This window comes from Melanaphis sacchari, unplaced genomic scaffold (genome assembly GCF_002803265.2).
Source record: "Melanaphis sacchari strain LSU unplaced genomic scaffold, SCAv2.0 Contig1988_pilon_pilon, whole genome shotgun sequence".
In the NCBI taxonomy this organism is placed as follows: Eukaryota; Metazoa; Arthropoda; class Insecta; order Hemiptera; family Aphididae; genus Melanaphis; species Melanaphis sacchari.
Window position 1 is genome coordinate 629,166 of NW_020270968.1, and position 19,395 is coordinate 648,560.

Consider the following 19,395-nt stretch of genomic DNA (forward strand, 5'->3'; position numbering starts at 1 on the left):
TATCAACTCATTTCGTAAAGATGGCCATTGTTTTCTTACTATATATCCTCTAATCACACTTTGCAGTTTAAGTGTTGATGCTTTAAGTTGTAAATATTTTTGTCTTTGCATCTTCATTTCATTCAGAGCACGGAATCGATTTTGTATAATAATGACGGATCTTTTTAAATCAAGAAACTTAATACGGTCTTCTGTTAACGGAAGATTACTTCTGAGCGTTTTCTTAATGATATTACTACAAATGGTTAAATGCATTCTATTAGTTTGTAACTTGGCATGTAAAACAGGCCATTTTTTTCGAACAATATAACCTCGAGTTACAGCCTGCAACTTAACTGCACACATTTTAAGTTTTAAATAATGTTCTTTTTGTTTAACCATGGCTTGTTTGGCTCTAAATTTTTGTTGAATTAGTATTGCACTTTTCTTTAATTTAATAAAAGTTTTCATCTGTACTTTCATTAGATTATTTGCCCTAAATCTTCTTTGAACGATCAATGTTGTATGCATTAATTTTTTATAATACAATTCATCTTCAGTGGGTGGTAAGTTTTTTCTTAAAAATCGTTTGATTATGTTTATGGAATTAATTCGATGTATCTTTTCTATTTTAAGGGAATTTTTGATTTGTAACCAGTTTTTTCTTATCAAAAAACCACGATACACTTTTTGAATTAGTAAAGCTGATTGTTTAGCTTTTATATAATGTTGTCGATCTCTTTTCATTGTAATTTTGGACCTAAATTTTCTTTGGACAAACACAGTAGTTCTTTTTAAAATTATATATTGTTTTCGGTCTTCAGTTAAAAGCTTAAGTTTATCTTGTAGATATTGTTTAATTTTAGTTGACGCTTGATGTAACTTTTCACGGTTTTCAATTAATTCAACCTTCTTATGAGGCCAATGTTTTCTTGTTAAATAACCACGAACAATAGCTTGTATTTTAGCAGCAGCTAAGTGTTGTTTAAAAGTTTGCTTAGCTCTAATCCTTTTTAAAATTACTAATTTGAGGTTATTGTTTCGCCACCAATGTTGAATTGTTATTGCTGCTTTATTATACCGAGGAGTTATATATTTGTATATTAATTGCCAGAACAGCGATAACATTTTTTCTCTATGACCATTAACAATGTCACGAGTACTTATATTTCCTTCAATATTAATATGTTCGGATATCCTTGTTAATGCCAAATTAACATTGTGAATTTTCTGCAATTTTGATATAGCAGGAAGCCTAAGTTTCTGTGACAGTGGTTCTCCTTTGAATAAGATTTCTACAACTCTAGTAATTCTGGTGCCATCCCTAAGGTCATTTAATGATTTAACAGCATAATTAACTTCATCCAAATGGGTTTGTTTATGGGTTAAGTTGTAGCCAATACTACGTAGTCGACGATTTATATCTCCATTTGCTGTTACCATGTCAGCACAAAATCCCATCAAGAAATCATGGCTACTCTGTAAATAAAAAAAAACAAAATATTTATTATATTAAAATAAGTCATATCAAACATATAAATAATACACTCACTTTATAAGGAGAGTCTATTTTGAAAAGACATGGATTATGTCTTATCAGTTGTTGTTCTTTAGCACGATCCAAAAAATACACAAGCATAAATATTTTTCTTAGGATAAATTTTTTCATAGCAATCTGCAATAATAAACATATTTATTTTTCCAACAAAGATTAAATAAAATTTCAAATAATTTTCTTTACATTATATGTTGGAAGGTTCACTTGGAGAACAGTAGCTTTGGTAAACTTTTGTTTAATGAAATCATTATTAAACAAATTTTTACGTATAAACCATCCAAGACCGTCTAAATCGTGAGATCCGGAATTTATGTGAATTACTTGACCATACACTGCTTCCAAACCAATTCGTAACCACAATGAATTATAGCATTTCAACATATCCGTAATTTTTTTTTTTAAATCTAATAAAATACACTATAGTTAGTTACACCAACAATGTTAACATGAAAAAATCTTACTTAAATCCAAATGTATTTGACGATCATCTCGTACTGTTATAAGATCTTTTTCTATAGATATGGTTAATTTTGATAAAACAGTTGCAACATTTGTAGATGTAATAAGATTAGAAGTGGCTTTCCGTAATGCACCCCACTGTTGTGGAGACTGCTTATATATTTGGGATACAAAAAGATCTTTTTGAGTAGCAAATTGCATAGGTTTATTTCTTTGACTTGTTTTGGATGCCTCTTCCCAAGCCATTGCTGCTTGCTCTAAATCATTTAATTGTTCATCATCAGCCAACTTATCAGTAGGCATAAGCAGTGCATTTAACCATCGAATCATGTCAGATTCTTGCCGATCTAACCATTCAGATTCATAATATTGAGACCTAAATTACAAATATACAGTATATTTATACATACAATCAATCACATTATACTTTTAAATTGCTTTTATATACATTTTTAAAAATGGATCTTCAGCATTGTTGTGAAATACAAGTTCTGGATTTGCTAAGCACTTGAGGTACTGATCACACTTATCTAATTTTGGAGTTCTCAAATTTTTAGTCCGTGGACTAAGAATGCCTAAAAATACAACTTTTTGTATATACTTTTTCATATAAATACACTGTTTAAACCAGTGGAAGCCAAACTTATTTTACTGCGGACAATAAAAATTATCATCTATATTTTAGGTATAGGTGTGTAATTATATAATTTAACGTTTTTATTGTACCTACTTAATAATTTTAATTGCTTTATTTAATGTATACTATATAATAACTAAAAAAAAATAAATAAATATAAAATATACAAAATATTGTTTTACACTTACAAAAATATTTTTAAATGTATGAACTGAGAACGTTTATATTAGGTTCTACTTTGGTAAAATTTAACCTAAGAACAGCAAGATGTTCATTTGTAATGCGAGATCAAATTTTATCTTTATTAATTTTCATCAGTGAAAATACTTGCTTACAAACATATGTTGAACCAAATATACAAAACTTCTAAACATTTGGGAATTTTTCTTCAGACAGATATGAATAAAACTGAACAAGATTTTAAAGCTTGAAAAATTATAAAATTTTTTTCTTAAAGAAACATTAGATTGTAGTTCAATAATTTCTAATTGTAAAGAAGCTTCAACAATTTCAGGATTTATAATAAATGGATTTTCAAATAGATTTATAATTTTTTCTTTAGTTTGAATGTCTTTGAAATGATTTTAAAATTCACAAATAAGTGTGTTTATAATTTTGATGCACTGCTGTTTTGGAAATATACCATATTCTTCTGTTTTTAAAGTTGCACAACATTCAAAATGGGAAAACTTTAATTCTTCATTTTGATTTAGAAATAGAGATAATTTATTTTGGAAATAGGAAATATTTATTGTTGTAAATTATAACAATTATAACAACAAAAACACTATGGAATGGTGATACAGAATCAAATATGAAGATGTGTACTGTATTTTTTAATTTTTCAACATTTTAACAAAAATGTAAAATATTATAGATGCGCAAAAAAATGTTCTAATGTTGTAGAATACTTTAGCAAGCCAGATATTAAATTATTGCGGGCCTTAGTTTGGCTACCACTGGTTTAAACCATTTAATAAATGTATAAGAATATATTTAATATATTATAAATATATAATAACTTACTGTATTGTTTCAATCTATTCTTAGAAATCATTGATGATTTTGGGCTACATTTGTAATAAGGAGAATTTTTAATAACAAATGATGGTCTTTTTGGTTTAGTACTGCTGGAAATGATCCCTAAAATATAAAAAAAAATATAGTTAGTTATAAGTTAATTTAGTATTGAATAAGTATTTAAATTTACTTTTATGATGCATAGGTGTCCAAATGGTAGTTTGTCCGTGATTTTGTGATACATTAAAAGATTGTTCAACTTTTAGAGGCGAAGAAAATTGATTTGTGTCGGTGTTTTTGATAAAAGTGGCATCATCAATATTTAATTTATTCTTTGGTATTTCTTTAAATTTTTCACAAAGGTTTACAGATACTCTAGTTGATTTTATATTATCAGGAGTATGGGTCTTAGCTGCAGTTGAAGCATCTATTGGCTTAAATGGTGATGTATTGAATGAAGTAAAAATTATATTTTTATCAACTATATCAGAACTAATACATTTTTTTGTGGTACTGAATGGAGATAGTAAGTTTTCAGCACTTTTTAATGGAGTCAAAAAAAAGTCATTAAATGGAGAATTAGTGCTAATTAATTTATCAAGTGATTCATCTAGTGAATCGTCAGTCATTTTGTCACAATTTTCACTTTGAGTATTAAAGGAATTATTGAATGTGGTGGTATTTTGATGATTTTTATCTGAATACTTGAGACCATATTCAGAATTTGTGAAGGTTGTGTTATGATCAACCATGTTGTTTTCCAAATTTGGTATATTTTCTTTTTCCCCAATTAAATAGGTTTGTCTTCTCATAGGCGACTCTAAAGCTTTAGCGCGAATAGGTTCAGATATTTTTGTAGCATTATTAACCAAAAAAACTCTTTCTGATGCACAATTAACTATTCTCATTTTGTTTTGACCACTATTAAATCTTTTTATAGCCAAGTTTGTATCTTTAGACTTTTCAAATCTTTTAAAAGTACCCTAAAAAATATTTACTATAAATTAAACTAATATAATATTGAGTTAATAATAAAAAATTAAATTAAAATATTGAGACCTTAACTATTAGGTGCAGATAAAAAACTTAGCTTACTTTTAATTTCTTGTTTAAAGGATCAATACAATTTCCAAAAATAACAAAATCATATTTTCTGTTGTTATCTACTTGTTCTATTCTAATCAATTTTCGCATATTTCCACATACAGATGGTTGCCAAGTAATTGATAGCTTACGTTGAGAATTTGGTTGTAAGGTAAATTCATAAACATCAAAATATATACCATCATTTGAAGAAGGTAAAACAAACTGTAAAATTTAAATTTAAATAATAAAACTAATAAGAAAAAAATTTAATTATATAAATAATTTCAAAGGAATATTAACTTGTCTAGGTTTATCAAATGAGTTAACAACTGTTAGATATCTAATCGCTGTTTCTTTAATTTTTATGTTTAAAAATTCAATTTGAGTCTGCTTTTGAAATGGTGCTAATACCATATAATAGTCAAGTACTGTATTTGCTTCATCTTCATGCTTTGATTTAAATTTCACTGGAGGTGAAAATTCAGTCTGAAAGTAATTAAATAAGTAATAATTTAACAAAATGTATTAAATTAAATTAAATAATGACTTATTTAAATCAAAATAATTTAGTTATATAAATTTATTTAGTTTTTTCATTTTTTTTTATTATTATACTTGACTTCACATAAAAATAATTGTGAAAATATATTCAACTTTTAAAGTTATATTGCTATTAATTGCTATAATTAATAGTTGCATGTAGAATTCAAACTTCTAAGTTTTTTATATAATATTGAGCATACAATTTTAAATAAATAGAAAAAAAATGAAGCTGATTTATTCAATAGGTAAAAGTTTACAGGTTTTTTTTTTTTTTGAATAATTGAGTATATTTAGTTTCTTTAATATATTTTGGATTATTTCGTAAATTGTAAAAATAAATAAATTATGTACCTATACATTTTTATAATTTCAAAATCAAAAGCCAGTATGTTTTTATTATTTAAAATTATAAATAAAACAAAATAGGTTAAAGCAAATTAATGAATTACAATATAATTGTGTTCTATTTTCATAATTTTTATTAGTTTTACAAGAACATATTCAGATATCCATTGATAGTTTTAACATATTTGTCTTATTACTAACACATTAACTATGTATCATGTTTGAATATACTTATTGTAACACTAAAAAAAAATTGAAAATTTAAATTTAAAAATAAAAATATTAAAATACGATACATATTTACATATGAAATTATACCAACACGAGGCTAAAAAAACTAATAATTTAATAAAATTGTAATGATGACTAAATTAAAGTGTATTTAATAACACAAAGTATATGATACCAATTATTAGGAACATCAGAGGAATAGGGTTCAAAAATAATTAGTTTTATCATACTACAATAAAGTACATATATAATATCAATATGGATTTTGTACTTTCCATGTGAAAAAAATAATATTTTAGGTATCTTAGAATCTAGACTGATTATATCACTAACATGTATACACATTTTATACAATATAATAGGCAAATCACATAATATTATAATTAGTGAAAAAGACAAGCATATAAATGTTACTGACAGTTCTAAGTTTATGAAAATATTTGTATTCTAGGAACCCAACTAGTACAGCGTTGTTTATAACACAGAACCTAACTATAGTATGGTTCTTTATACAGGATCCAATTGATATACAATTTGAATCTAGAAATCAAATAGTATAAAACAGTCAATTATTGGTATTAATTGTTTTATGTGAACAACATTAAACAATGCAATTTAGTGTCAATACAGTGAAAAATTTAAGATTGTATAATTTATTAGAGAATTAATTTACTTATCACATTTCAACTTTATTCAAAATCAAAAATTAAACTCTAGTGATGAATAAGTAATTGTACAATGTTGATAGGTACACAAAAGTTAACAAAAATAATTTAATTTAGAATATATACTCAAACTAAGGAGTATAGTCAGTGATCAATTAATACTCAAGGGTGTGGGCGTGTGGCTGAACTATATGGCAGGTATATTAATGGTTAACTTGATGGCAAGGACAAACAGGTATTTACCTGACAAAAACTAGTTGTCACTGATTATATTTCTTAAACGAGAACAGAGTATAAATTATAGCAAATAAACATTAAATACTAACATTAACATAAAACATACTTAAATAAATTACAAATTATAAAATAAATAAAACCGTAGAATGCAATGAAGCGATTAACCATCAAATTACAAATACTCATAGTATTTATACATTTCTAATATTACTTAAAGTATACATTTGATGTATTAACATTATTATATATATTAATTCTTTTATATCTCTTCATAATTTCCAGTAATTTAATGTTTCAGTAACTGCATTGTTTTTTGATAAGATATATAATTCTTAATTAATTAATTAATTAATTTTATAGAACTTATTAATAATTATTTTTTTTTTTTTTTAATTCTATAAATGTTTTAATAAACATTTCTTTTTGTTTATTATAAGCTACAGCTTCCTTGGTAAAATATTTAAACATAGTCATAGCAGTTTTTTGGGATTTCAGATTTGTATGCAATTTGTTGGCTGGTAAATTTGTCATCAAATATAAAGCTAAAAAATCTTTGTTTAATTATGGTCTATAAATATTAACGGAAAATATTTTCATAAACATTATAATAACAACCATTAAAGTAATATATTAAAAATAAATACTATTTGCATTAGCATTTCTGTTATTTGGTCAATCAAGATTCAATTAATGATACAAACTTTTTATTTAACGTAGTATAGAAATCTGTAGAAAGTTATAAGTATTTCATACTCAAGGTTAGGTTCTATTAATTAAAATTGGATCCATGAGCATTGATGAGTTAAGGCTATAACTATATATCATTAAATATATAACATAATATGATAGCATGTGTGCATCAATTATTTAGTTACTTAATAGCATCCACCATCAAGGCTTACAATGCATAATGTTAGAAAATGGGTTATTTTAAAATACCAAATTTTACCTATCTGTTGAATTTTAAATTAGTAGAGTATTAAAAGTATAAAAATAAGTTATAATACCTAACACATCTTGAGTTGTACCTATACAATCAGAAATATATTTGATGGTATACATGAATAAACTATATAAAATTATAATAATTAATTACTGAGCAAAAATCAGAATACTCACAACAAATTGAGACATCTTGAATGTCACTGGATACGAATCTTAAAAACAAATGGAATCAAACTTTAGCAGAATTATGAGTGGATCTTGGTAGGTGTGTTATCTCACGACTGAATGACCGGTCGTACTACATCATCACAAAATTAATAAAAAATCACAAGACCAATAAGATCGATATTAATATTAGTAGAAAACGATTTAAATCATAACTATACGTTGTAACTCGACGACGTCGTTCGATTAAGTACTGTACCGACCGTAAATTGTACGAATATAAGTTAGAACAGAAAGAAATCAAAATCATAAGTTCATAATAGGTCCGAGTCAACGAAAAAAAAACCGTTAAAATTTCAACGCTGTAGTTACTTGTTGTTGTCGTAGAGAGTGGTAGAGTCATTGTCCAATGACCGTAACGACTATCGGGCAGTTCTCTGGCCTTATGTTATGAACGAAATTGATAGGATGCTGCAGTGTCGCCAACATCTTTACTATGTTGGAGTCCTCGTATCGATCGTTTTATCACAAAGAGATGACTTTTGATAATGGGAAAATTGATACGTTAACAATAATGAGTCTTTATCACTTAAAATACTTTTGATTGACATTAATACATGATATAAGTATATAAATTATATAAACTAATGACTACATATTTCCAGTGATTTGTGGCTTGTGCAATTAAAAAGAAACTGCATCCGAGTCCACAATAATTGCAAATACTCAGTATTCAATAGTTCAGTACTCAAAGGTCGTAAGATATTTCGCTATCTACAATTCATTCGTTAAAGGTATGTGCTGCTTGTCAACAGTTTCAAAAGTACAAGTTTTTACATCAATTTTTTTTACAGTTCACACGTTTTCCTCGCAAGTTAGGTCATAAAGTATTGCTTTAAGTTCATGATTTTAAGATAGTAGGTACTATAAGGATTCTGGTTGACTAGGAAATTTATTTATATGTTAAAACCTGTCTGTTCGACAAAGCGTTTATACACAATTGATTATAATCAATCATATCAATCATGTTCAAAAAAGAATTTCGTATCAAATCGAGTGCTCCGCTAAAAGGCGCCGATCAGTAAATATTCTTTTTTTACTAAAAGTTAAATTTTAATGGTAATGTTATAATTTATGTTTGTATTATGATTTTAGAAAGAAACTGAAATCAACAATTTGCAAATATTTTAACTTGACCAATGAAACGCTGGATGAATTTTTGAATCATAAGCAACTGTCTTTGTTGAAAATTATAACCTACACTAATGACATAATCAAAATTTATTGTGCTCAAGAAGTTGCGTTAGTTTTTGATCATAAAGGAAAATATTATCCAACATTATTTATGGTTTGGTCATTTCCTCACATTGTTCCCAGATTAATAATACACGAGGATTTGAAATCAAAAATTAATGATTTAACACAACTTACCATAAAAGATATAACTTCTATAAATAATGATCATCTACTAATTCAGTTGCCTGTTGATCAGTGTGTGAGTATATGTACCAACTCTTGTGAAAAAATTATTGCTATTGGATACTTAATTATTGATGGCAATACTATAAAAAACCATGAAAAGAACAAAGACGTGTGTTTAAAAGTGTTACATTACCACAAAGATGAACTTTTTAAATCAAACATGGTAAACATTATACCTGATGTAATTTCAATGTTGGAGCGTTCTTTTAAAAATGCTCCTGAATTAAATAATGATTTACCAAATCAGTTTGAAGATAACCAAACTGCTATTGAAAAAATGGATGAATTACTAATGACATGCTCTTTAAAAGCGCTGAAATATTGTATTAAAAAAGAAATGTTGCCAATTTTAGCTAGTACATTTTACAAGAAATATGTTATGTCATTTTGTCCTGAAGGAATAGAACTTGATATTAAAAAAACTAGTTTCAAAAAGTTATCGACATTTTTACAGTTATTGGATGTAGAATGTATAATAAAATTTAATGTTGGTAGTAATGGTATAGCTGAAATAACTCAGGTCATTCATAATAATAGCAAATTTCAAGAAATAAATATTGAAGAAAATCCTGATTTGAAAGAAAATAATGATCAAAATACAGTTCCAGTAAAAGAAATTTATGTTGTGACACCAGGATTACAACCTATATTTTCTGAATTTCTTTGTCGGTTTGTTAATTTTCTTTAAAACTATCAATTGATGATATCATTAATGAACTTTACAATTTTTTTTTCTAGGAAAGGTGATGAGTTACCATTATCATCTATTCGAAGATATATTACAGAATATGTTAAGAAATACGACTTGCAAGATAAAGTGGACCCTTCGTATGTAATTCTTTTATTTTTAATACTTAAGTTAAAAATAATTTAAATAATTGTTTTTCTACATTTTTAAGTATTTTTTTATTAATTATTTAAAAATATTGAGTTAATATTGATATAATACTTATAGTCTATATCAGTAATTTTCAACTTTTTTAACAATGTAGTACACTTCTTTTTCTATAAAATTTTTGCGGCACACCAATTCATATAATACGTGAAGCATATATTTATATATATATATATGTTACGAGCAAAATAGAAAATTCGGACAAAGTATACAGTGACCGGGCATTTTATACAATGTCCGAGGTATATTGGACAATGTAAATTGTGAAGTATTTATACAAAATAATCTGCATAATATATTATGTTTTTATTGCAAATTATTAATATTATATAATATAATATAATATATTAATATTATTTTTTTTTCTTATAAAGTATAGTTATATGTTACGTCTATCCTTTGGTTAAACACTAATGACATTTTGTGAATGCACTATAATACTATATAGTATATAGTATATAATATCCCGATAACGAAACTGATAAATATCTTATCTCATATAGATATAATTTTGGTACGTACAATTTTACTTTAGTTGTAGTATACTGTCGTCTGCCACTCAGTTTATATTGTGCAGTGCTTAAATAAACATTTATTTATTTTCTACATTTTATTTAAAATGGAAAAATTTAATGCGAAATTGAATATTGTGTTAAATGCCCGAGCATTGTATACATTGTCCGAATTTTCCACTTTGCCCGTAACACATATATATATATATATATACACAAAATTAACTCTATTAATAGATTTATCTATTACCGGTTGAAAACCATTGGTCTATATATATTATATATTTAAAAGATAATAATACAGTTAACTCGCAGTATATTTCAAGGAACCATGAAAAAAGTTTGTTATATTGAGAGTTTGTTGCATCAATATCCAATTTATATATTATAATATTTTCAAAGAAATGATAGTTTTGTTTATTAAACTAAGCTTCAAGTTGACCATGTATAAATTTTACATTTAATTAATTAAATAGTTAGATTTGAATTTTATTTTTGAATATAAAAATAAAAATATGAACATGTAATATAATAAATTGTACATCTGTATCAACACCAATCAATTTATTGGATTAAACTTAATTGAACTTTTTTTTATATAAGTATAATATTGGTGGTTTAATCCAGATCTACCACTTAATGCCGACAAAATTCTCAGAACTAATGAAATAGTTTTTTCTAATACATAGTTTTAGAGAATACTCATAAACTATAAGCTATAAAGCTTTTAAATATGAAATTGATAGTTGTTTAAATAATGAGCTTATTATGTTCTTAAAGTTATGTAAAAGTTGTCTTATCATATCTAGTAATCAAATAACTTGTGTAAATCACTTCAGTATTGCAAGTATTATTTTTAATTTTTTATGAAATAATATATCTTCTATCCAATAATATATCTGTGCTGGTATAATATTAGTATTTAATATATTTTAATAACTCAAATGATGTATTTTCTTGTTTTTGATTTCCTTCTTGTTTTTTTCGGATGCTGCTTAATCTGAACAAAAACTTCTATCCAATTTCTTCATTAGTATTAACTTCTATAACATATTTTGTCTTAGGATTGTGAATACAAATGATGTCTTAAAAAAAATTCTATCACAAAGAAAAGACAAATCTTCAATAACTTTTAAAGATTTAATTGAAGAAGTGACAAAACTAATGCATCGAACTGAAATATCAGTTCTGAATACAGATACCAAAAAAAATTTAAAGAAAAAAATAAATAATATTGAAATGACTGTTAATAATAGAAGTGGAAACAAAAAGGTTTGTTTGTCAGCATAATAAAATATACTGTAATCCAATAAAATTATTAATTTTAAACTTGCATCATTATTTCAGGTAACTCTAGTTAATAATTTAGAGCTATATGGTGTCGATATTTTAAAATTTAGTAAAGAATGTCAACATGGTGTAGCTGCGAGCACAACTATTAATGATATTCCAAATGCACAAAATAGACAAGTCCAAATTCAAGGCTCTCAAATTCCTTTTGTCTATAAATTATTAACAGGTAAGTAAATATTTAAAATGTTTAAAATATTTAGTATAATAATAAAAAGTTATTTGCACATAAAAAACAGATTTTCCTTGTAAATAAGTACAAAAAAAAAAAAAAAAAATCATTAACCCAGATCAACACTGAAAGTGTTGTTCAAGCAATCATTAAGATGTTATTAAAATAAACACCAAAAAAAAAAAAAAAAACAATAAATCTATGAATTAGACTATTAGACTAATAAATAAATAATTGGTTGATAAAATAATAGTTATAAGAATACTCTTCATTTAAATGAAAATTTTAGACATTTAAGGTCATTAATAGAAGTTTGCAAAAATTCTATGAAATACAAAAATTACTTATATAAAGTACTTTATACATCCAATTTTTATTTTATAGAAAAGTGTAATAATAATCATGTATTGAATATGTTTAAGTTCTAAGTTTTTCAAAATGTAAAATATCTGTTTACCTGATAACTACTCTATAATATTTTGTTTAATTAATTTAATTATATTGTTTAATTGAGTATATATTTTTCCAGATCAATATAAAATTCCTGTCAAATTTATAAGAGGACATGAAACTTATATCAAGAAACAAAAAAAATAGTTTAAAAATAGTTATTTTTTTAAACTTAATAAAAAAAAAAAATTTTTTTTAAAGAAAATGGTTTTCTTTTCTACTATTCAACCCATGAAATGATATACTAACTACTGTATTAAATTTGTATTCTTATAGATTAATTTTGTTACTATGATCTCTTTTGTTTTTATGAAATTATAAGAATAGAAATATTTTATTTTTAATGATTACATAAATTTATTACTAACTAATAAAAAAAATATTTGTTTCCTTTAACTTATATTATTATAATATTAATTATACTTTTAAAAATAACCATATAGTCTCTTTATATTAGGTGCAAAATATAAAAATTTTACTTTTCATAAAAATTATTAATAATTACTTTAATTTCTTTTCCAAACATATAACATTAAAATTTACTAATACTAACCAAAAAATAATTTTAAAAGTATTATAATTAAGGTCTACGATTTGAATGCCCTAAAAAATCTCAAAAAATCCACTATTAAAATGCATTTAAATTATATTTATGATAGCTTAAAAATTAGAAAAAACTTTTCTAATAATATTACAGTGTATTTTTTTTTCAAAAGTATTGTTTGTTGTTACATTTTTAGTACTGTTGTACTTTGTTTTCTTAATCATTCATTCTAAAATAATAATTTAAAAAAAAATTGTTATCGACGATAACTTGTTGCTCTATATAATTTATTATTTGTACTGTTAGCAGTTTGCCATAAGTTTTTTGTTAGTTGCAACAATTTTCATTTATTTTATTAACAAGTTGTGAAAATACATAAAACAAACTAAGAAAATGCAGTAAAATTGTCAAAAAAAATGGCCTATAAATGTATTTAAGGTTAATTATGTAAAAAAATTACTTTAAAATAATCAGGATCGCCCAAAACACATTTTATAGTTATGAACCAATATTTCAAGACACCAGGAAAAAAGATGCCTAGTCCTAAAAATCCCAGTCCTAATTATAATTATAAATATTTTACTTTATTTCAGTTTATTTTTCTCAATAAAATTACTTTTGTTTTTAATTTATTTATTTTAAAGTTATGACTATATTACAGCAACACATTTGAAAATTCAATAAAACTAATTAAGTATGTAGATAATTAATATTTCAAGACTAGTTTTTTATGAACCATAATGTTTAGTTTATACTAAAGTCTGCTGTTACAGAGTTATTTTAACTAGATTATTGTTATACTTTAAAAAAATATCAGATTTTTTTGGTAAATTGTGTTTATTAATATAGCTCTTAATTTAGGCAAAATAAAAAAAATTAACTTTGAAAATATTGGAAATAAATATAAATTTAATATTTTTCAATATTCACATAGTAAATTTTATAAGTTGACTTGTACAACATATGTTTATTAAATGTTTATTAAATGTCTATTATAAACTTGTTCCATTTTTTTATTACAATCATTAAAAATGAAAGTTAAATAATATTGTCAACTTCAAATATATAAAAAAATAAAGTTATGATAATGTATTTTTAATAATTGCATATAGATGTGAGAACAACTTATGTGCTGTAGAATATATTTTTATTAACATTTATCGAAAAATTTCTCATGTCTAGGGCTCGGAATTATATGCACTATAAACTTACTAAATATGCATGCATATGTATGCACATGTATTAATATTTATTTTAAATATTTAAAAATATGCGAAATTATGCAAAAGAAAATCGATTAAAAAAAGTCTTTTATTTTCATTAAGTATAAATAAATAAAATCGAATGAAAGTTATGCACACACGGATTACGACAAACATGATGAATATATAATTCACTAAAATCTACTCAATAACAGATTACTACTTGTCCCGATAGCCGATAGGTCTCATATAAAATAAGAAAACGACTTCGTCAAATTACATGGACTATAAATATAACAATAAATATGCTATTTTAATTAAAATAAGAAAATTTTTACATATTATACATATAAAAACCGTATATATGCAATAAAAAATTCGTAAAATACAGAAGTATGAAGGGCATGTCAAAAAATGACAAAATAAAACTTTATATTTAGGATCAATTAACTACAAATTAAACTTGTAGCTTACCTACATGGAGTAATATTACTCTATGTTTACCTAGCTATTTTTTGGACTATTTAGAAAAAATATGCAAATTCATATAAATCCGGACCCTACAGTAATGTTTATAAATAATACAATAAGAGTCAAATAGTCAAAATATTTTGAAAATTATATCAAGCAACTATAGAAAATAATTAAATAATAATATAATCTTTAGATATAGTACCTTATAGTATAAGATCTATGGATATATATTTTAAGTATCTATGTATATTTGCTTTTGAATTACTATAGAAAAAATAAAAATCGTTTGGAGAGATAATTATTATGCTGGTGAATATCTGTTATTGTAAAAATTTGAATTTCAAATGCTCATAAAAAATTAATTTGACTTACGGTAAAATTTTTTTTTTTATTAAGGTTACAAAACTTAAAAAAAAATAAATATTGTATTAAATTTTCATATTCTAGGTATAGACAGAACTTTTCTATGAATTTCTATCTATAAAATAATTTATATTTCACAAGCCTTGTTTAAGTTTAAATTTTAAATACTTGTTACTTGTAAGAAATATTGTGATTATAAATTATAAAAACAATTTCTTTTTTAAAATTATTTTTAATACTTAATTTTCATAATAGAATATATTTATTATTTGTAACATGTTAATATTTTGTTAATATTAACTTTTAAAATATTATCAACTTTTTTATTTATGATTTATGAACATTATCAGTAACCGTTACTACTTACTGCCCAACTTTTTAATCCTAATCAGCTATAATTGCTATTCCGACTTCATTATTTTTATACTGTAACACCTAATGACGAATAAAATTAACATCGAAAATTTCGTTTTTACAAACCATAAGCAAATATATTTATATATGTTTTAGTTTTTATTCACTAACGGATTATAAAAATATTTTATTGAATCATAATTCTTGAAAATTAAGTACAAGATCCCACATAAACTGTTATTCTTGTATGAGTATAAAAATATTAAAAATACGTAGAAAAAATTTTTTTTATATGCATTTAAAATTAGCATCTTGACAAAATTACGCATTTAAATTTAAACAATAATACAACGATATCAATTGCTTTGTTAAAATTTAAAATAATTATTCTTAAGAACGTGTATTCTTATAATACTATGTACAATAATTATTTACAGTAAACTAAACGCAATGACATTTTAGATTTCTTTTAAGATATTATCTATTAATACTAATTACTATGAACTTATTTTTACTGTTTTACGGTATTCACAGAAGATATTATTAAATTTTGAGTTATATAAATTGATATAAAATAGTATAAATAAATATTATTACAATAATTAAATATCTACTAATAATACAATAAATGCAATATTTTCAGAAAAAATTGTATTAACCAAAGTTAACACTAAAGTCTAAAAATAAAATAAATGAGTTTATAGCTATATCAAAAAAGGTAAGGTAGGCAAAAATTATTTTTGGTGTACAAAGATACATCATTAAACATTTAACACACTCATAACATAATAGTGACCCAACACCTAATGTAAGTACAGCAGAGCTCACTTACGTTACCTACATTTTTTTTTATAAATATTAAAAAAAAATTCATAAGAAAAATTTTTTAAAAATTTAACACTAAATTCCAAATGAATTTTTTATTAATCAACGAAAAAATATCGAAAATTTATAGCCACAATACTTTTTATAAATGTTTAAGTATAAATTGTTGAAAATTAAAAATAAATGTATGGAAATTAATAAAAAAAGTTTTAGGTACCTACCTACCTAAGATTTGAAAATTTAATACCAGATTGATTTTAAGTAATTCATACCGAAACTAAAAAATATAAATTAATATAAAAATAAACACAATTTTTTCATAGATATTTAAAATTCAAATTTGGTTGAAATTATAATATTTTAATCATTATGAATAACGATGTTAATTATTTCATAATAATTCAAAATTCGCGGGGTGTTAAAACTTTTACGTATTTAATGAATTTTATTATATTTTATACGCAATGACATTTTTAAAATATATATTATATATATACATTCATTTTAAGGTACCTAGTATCTATTTATTGTTTTAAACCATAAACCATAAACGGCATAAACCATAAGCTCAAGCCAAGCCCACCGGTCTACTATTCTCAGTAAGCAGGCGGCCCATAAATAGAATATAAAAAAAGACATTTTTTTGCTCGTTAATTGTTTAAAAAAACTCAAGTATCTTATTACAAAATTAAGACGTGCGGCCCACTGTGCTATAGAACAGTAGTACAGTGGCCCAGTCCAAGCCTAGTTCAAGCTTAACTAAAGTCTAGATTAATATGTTTTGGGATGTTCAAAAAGTGAAGAGCTCGTAGATAGCTAGGAACATAATTGGTACTTACTTTTTTTTCAGTATACAATTTAGTAAAAATTATAAAATGTTTTAATTAATGATAATATTAATTTTAAAATAGTCAAATTTAATAGGTATTAATTTGATTTAATAATAAACCTATGTACGAGTACACACTACACAAGGTAGTATTGATTCAAAAGATAATAAAAATAATATAACGTAGTATAAATGCATATTATTATAATTATTAAATTAATTTAATAAATTCAATATGTTTGAAAAATATTAAATCAATTTACCATAGAACCAATATATGAACCTATAATAAATTATTGTATTATATTATTGATATTAATAAACATAACATGAAATATACTTAGCAATGTTAGTTGACAGACAGCCTCTGTTGAGAATCGTTTTTCGAATTTTAGATTTTTGCACTGTGCTGGAAAAAATTGGTATTTTGGAACACAATATACAAATTACCTAATATTTATTAAAGTCAAATTAAATACCAAACTTTTTCGCTATTTTTTTGAAATGTATACAACATAAAAGTCTATAACATTAAAATTATTATAATTTTTTTATTGAATTTTATAACATACATTTTTGTGTTTTAATTTACATTTATAGAATATAAACTAAATTTCTTGAGCTCTGATACTATTTTGTATTAAATTAAATTTAAAAATAAAAATACATGGTAGATCGTAGATATAAACGTCACCGTAAATAATATATTGAACTAAAAGTTGTGATAGATAACATTGTATGTTAAACCAGAATTAATTGTTTTAAATCAATGCAGAAATTGCATTGCAATACATTTATTTTTAGCAATTCAATAATAAACAAATATTTATGGTTATAAATAATTCGTAGTAGATAATTTAATATTATATATTATATAAATATGTATTCTACAAACAGGTATAAAAAAAAATGAATAAATATTTGACTGTAGAACTAATAATTATTTATTTATATTTAATAGTATATTAATATATTTTATTATTTTTATTTGATATATCAACATAAGTCATATACACTATTTAAGAGGTTACTACCTACACTCATACGCAATGTTTCTGTTTTAAAACATGGCAAAATTCATTATGGATTTATGTGTTGGTTGCTTTAATATTAGAGTGAATTATTATTTAACAAAGTTAATGGTAAAAATATTATCAATGATTAAAAGTAGGATTTATCTAGTTTAAAATTAAAATATCGAAAAATGTCCAAAGTTTAATCACTCATAATGTTCTTACCTGCATTTTGATAATATATCAGTTCACTCTTATATTAATGCTAAGAACACGTCATAATGATTGAATTTATTGAATGAAAATTTACTGTGTTGTGTGTTTTTTATAAATTGTATAGATTTATTTAATTATTTATTTATATTATATTACATGCGTATTTATGAATTAATGAAGGTGACAGGACCTCTCTGCCGTAGACTAATAAATTTTAGGATGTTTGTCAATTGTTATAAAGGGAGCAAAATGAATATGAATATATGAATACATTAATGATAAAATATATTATTTTACCGATTGTGTTTCGGCCGTGTCCGTTTTTATCGGTCACCATAAAAATGTTAGTTTGATTGAACTCAAACTTGTTTCATAGAATAGAATATTGTATTTATTTGTATAAAATTATTTTGCTAATTAAAATAAATTTGTTTAAAAAAATATTAATTCAGTTTATAAACGATACGTTATGCATACGGTCGCTGTGACTATCAATCATCAACATTAAACGTGTATGGTGGTTTTATGTTTACAAAATTAAAGAGACAAAACGATTTTATTGAATTTGTTCAGTGATAATTTTTTTATCTATTATTTTTTATATTTTATTATAATATCATGTACAATTAACTTTACCTAATTAACTATTTATTTTACTAAACTAATTAGTAATTATATCGACAAATTAGAATTCAAATGTTAATATTTATCTATTAGTTTACACATATATAGTATTTATATGTATTTTTATCATACTTAGGTTGAAATTTTAACCAAGATGTCTCCCTTTCACCCGGTAAATATGTTCTGAATCTACGCCTGAAAAATGATAAAAATTATACTT

General features: G+C 23.8%; 2 protein-coding genes across 5 annotated transcripts in view; one reads left to right on the forward strand and one right to left on the reverse strand.

Annotated features, from left to right (window-relative positions):
• The window catches only part of LOC112592850 (protein abnormal spindle-like), an 11,939-nt gene extending 3,677 nt beyond the window's left edge, over positions 1 to 8,262 (reverse strand). For 2 of the 4 annotated variants that reach the window (XM_025336993.1, XM_025336992.1), the window contains exons 1-10: positions 7,880 to 8,262; positions 5,040 to 5,225; positions 4,749 to 4,961; positions 3,844 to 4,636; positions 3,660 to 3,776; positions 2,445 to 2,571; positions 1,999 to 2,372; positions 1,721 to 1,941; positions 1,532 to 1,654; positions 1 to 1,458 (exon numbers count right to left, since the gene is read on the reverse strand). The exon at positions 1 to 1,458 is cut by the window's left edge and continues 870 nt beyond it. In XM_025336993.1, coding sequence (XP_025192778.1) covers positions 1 to 1,458; positions 1,532 to 1,654; positions 1,721 to 1,941; positions 1,999 to 2,372; positions 2,445 to 2,571; positions 3,660 to 3,776; positions 3,844 to 4,636; positions 4,749 to 4,961; positions 5,040 to 5,225; positions 7,880 to 7,894 — 3,627 coding nt within the window. In that variant the 5' untranslated portion in view covers positions 7,895 to 8,262. The remainder of the gene's footprint in view (positions 1,459 to 1,531; positions 1,655 to 1,720; positions 1,942 to 1,998; positions 2,373 to 2,444; positions 2,572 to 3,659; positions 3,777 to 3,843; positions 4,637 to 4,748; positions 4,962 to 5,039; positions 5,226 to 7,879) is intronic. The other 2 variants (XM_025336994.1, XM_025336995.1) reach the window with 2 other exon arrangements.
• Positions 8,263 to 8,474: 212 nt separating this feature from the next.
• Positions 8,475 to 12,948, forward strand: LOC112592857 (eukaryotic translation initiation factor 2D). The gene is made up of 7 exons (XM_025337007.1): positions 8,475 to 8,664; positions 8,725 to 8,951; positions 9,026 to 10,021; positions 10,091 to 10,180; positions 11,824 to 12,031; positions 12,107 to 12,278; positions 12,811 to 12,948. Exons 2-7 carry the CDS (start codon positions 8,896 to 8,898, stop codon positions 12,876 to 12,878), a joined length of 1,590 nt encoding a protein of 529 aa, XP_025192792.1. The 5' UTR covers positions 8,475 to 8,664; positions 8,725 to 8,895; the 3' UTR covers positions 12,879 to 12,948.
• The last annotated feature ends 6,447 nt before the right edge of the window (positions 12,949 to 19,395 follow it).

Coding starts and splice junctions, on each gene's coding strand:
- LOC112592857 (XM_025337007.1), top strand. CDS start 8,896: ATGTTCAAAAAAGAATTTCGTATCAAATCGAGTGCTCCGCTAAAAGGC. Junction 8,952..9,025: donor CCGCTAAAAGGCGCCGATCA/GTAAATATTCTT, acceptor TTATGATTTTAG/AAAGAAACTGAAATCAACAA. Junction 12,032..12,106: donor ATAGAAGTGGAAACAAAAAG/GTTTGTTTGTCA, acceptor TCATTATTTCAG/GTAACTCTAGTTAATAATTT.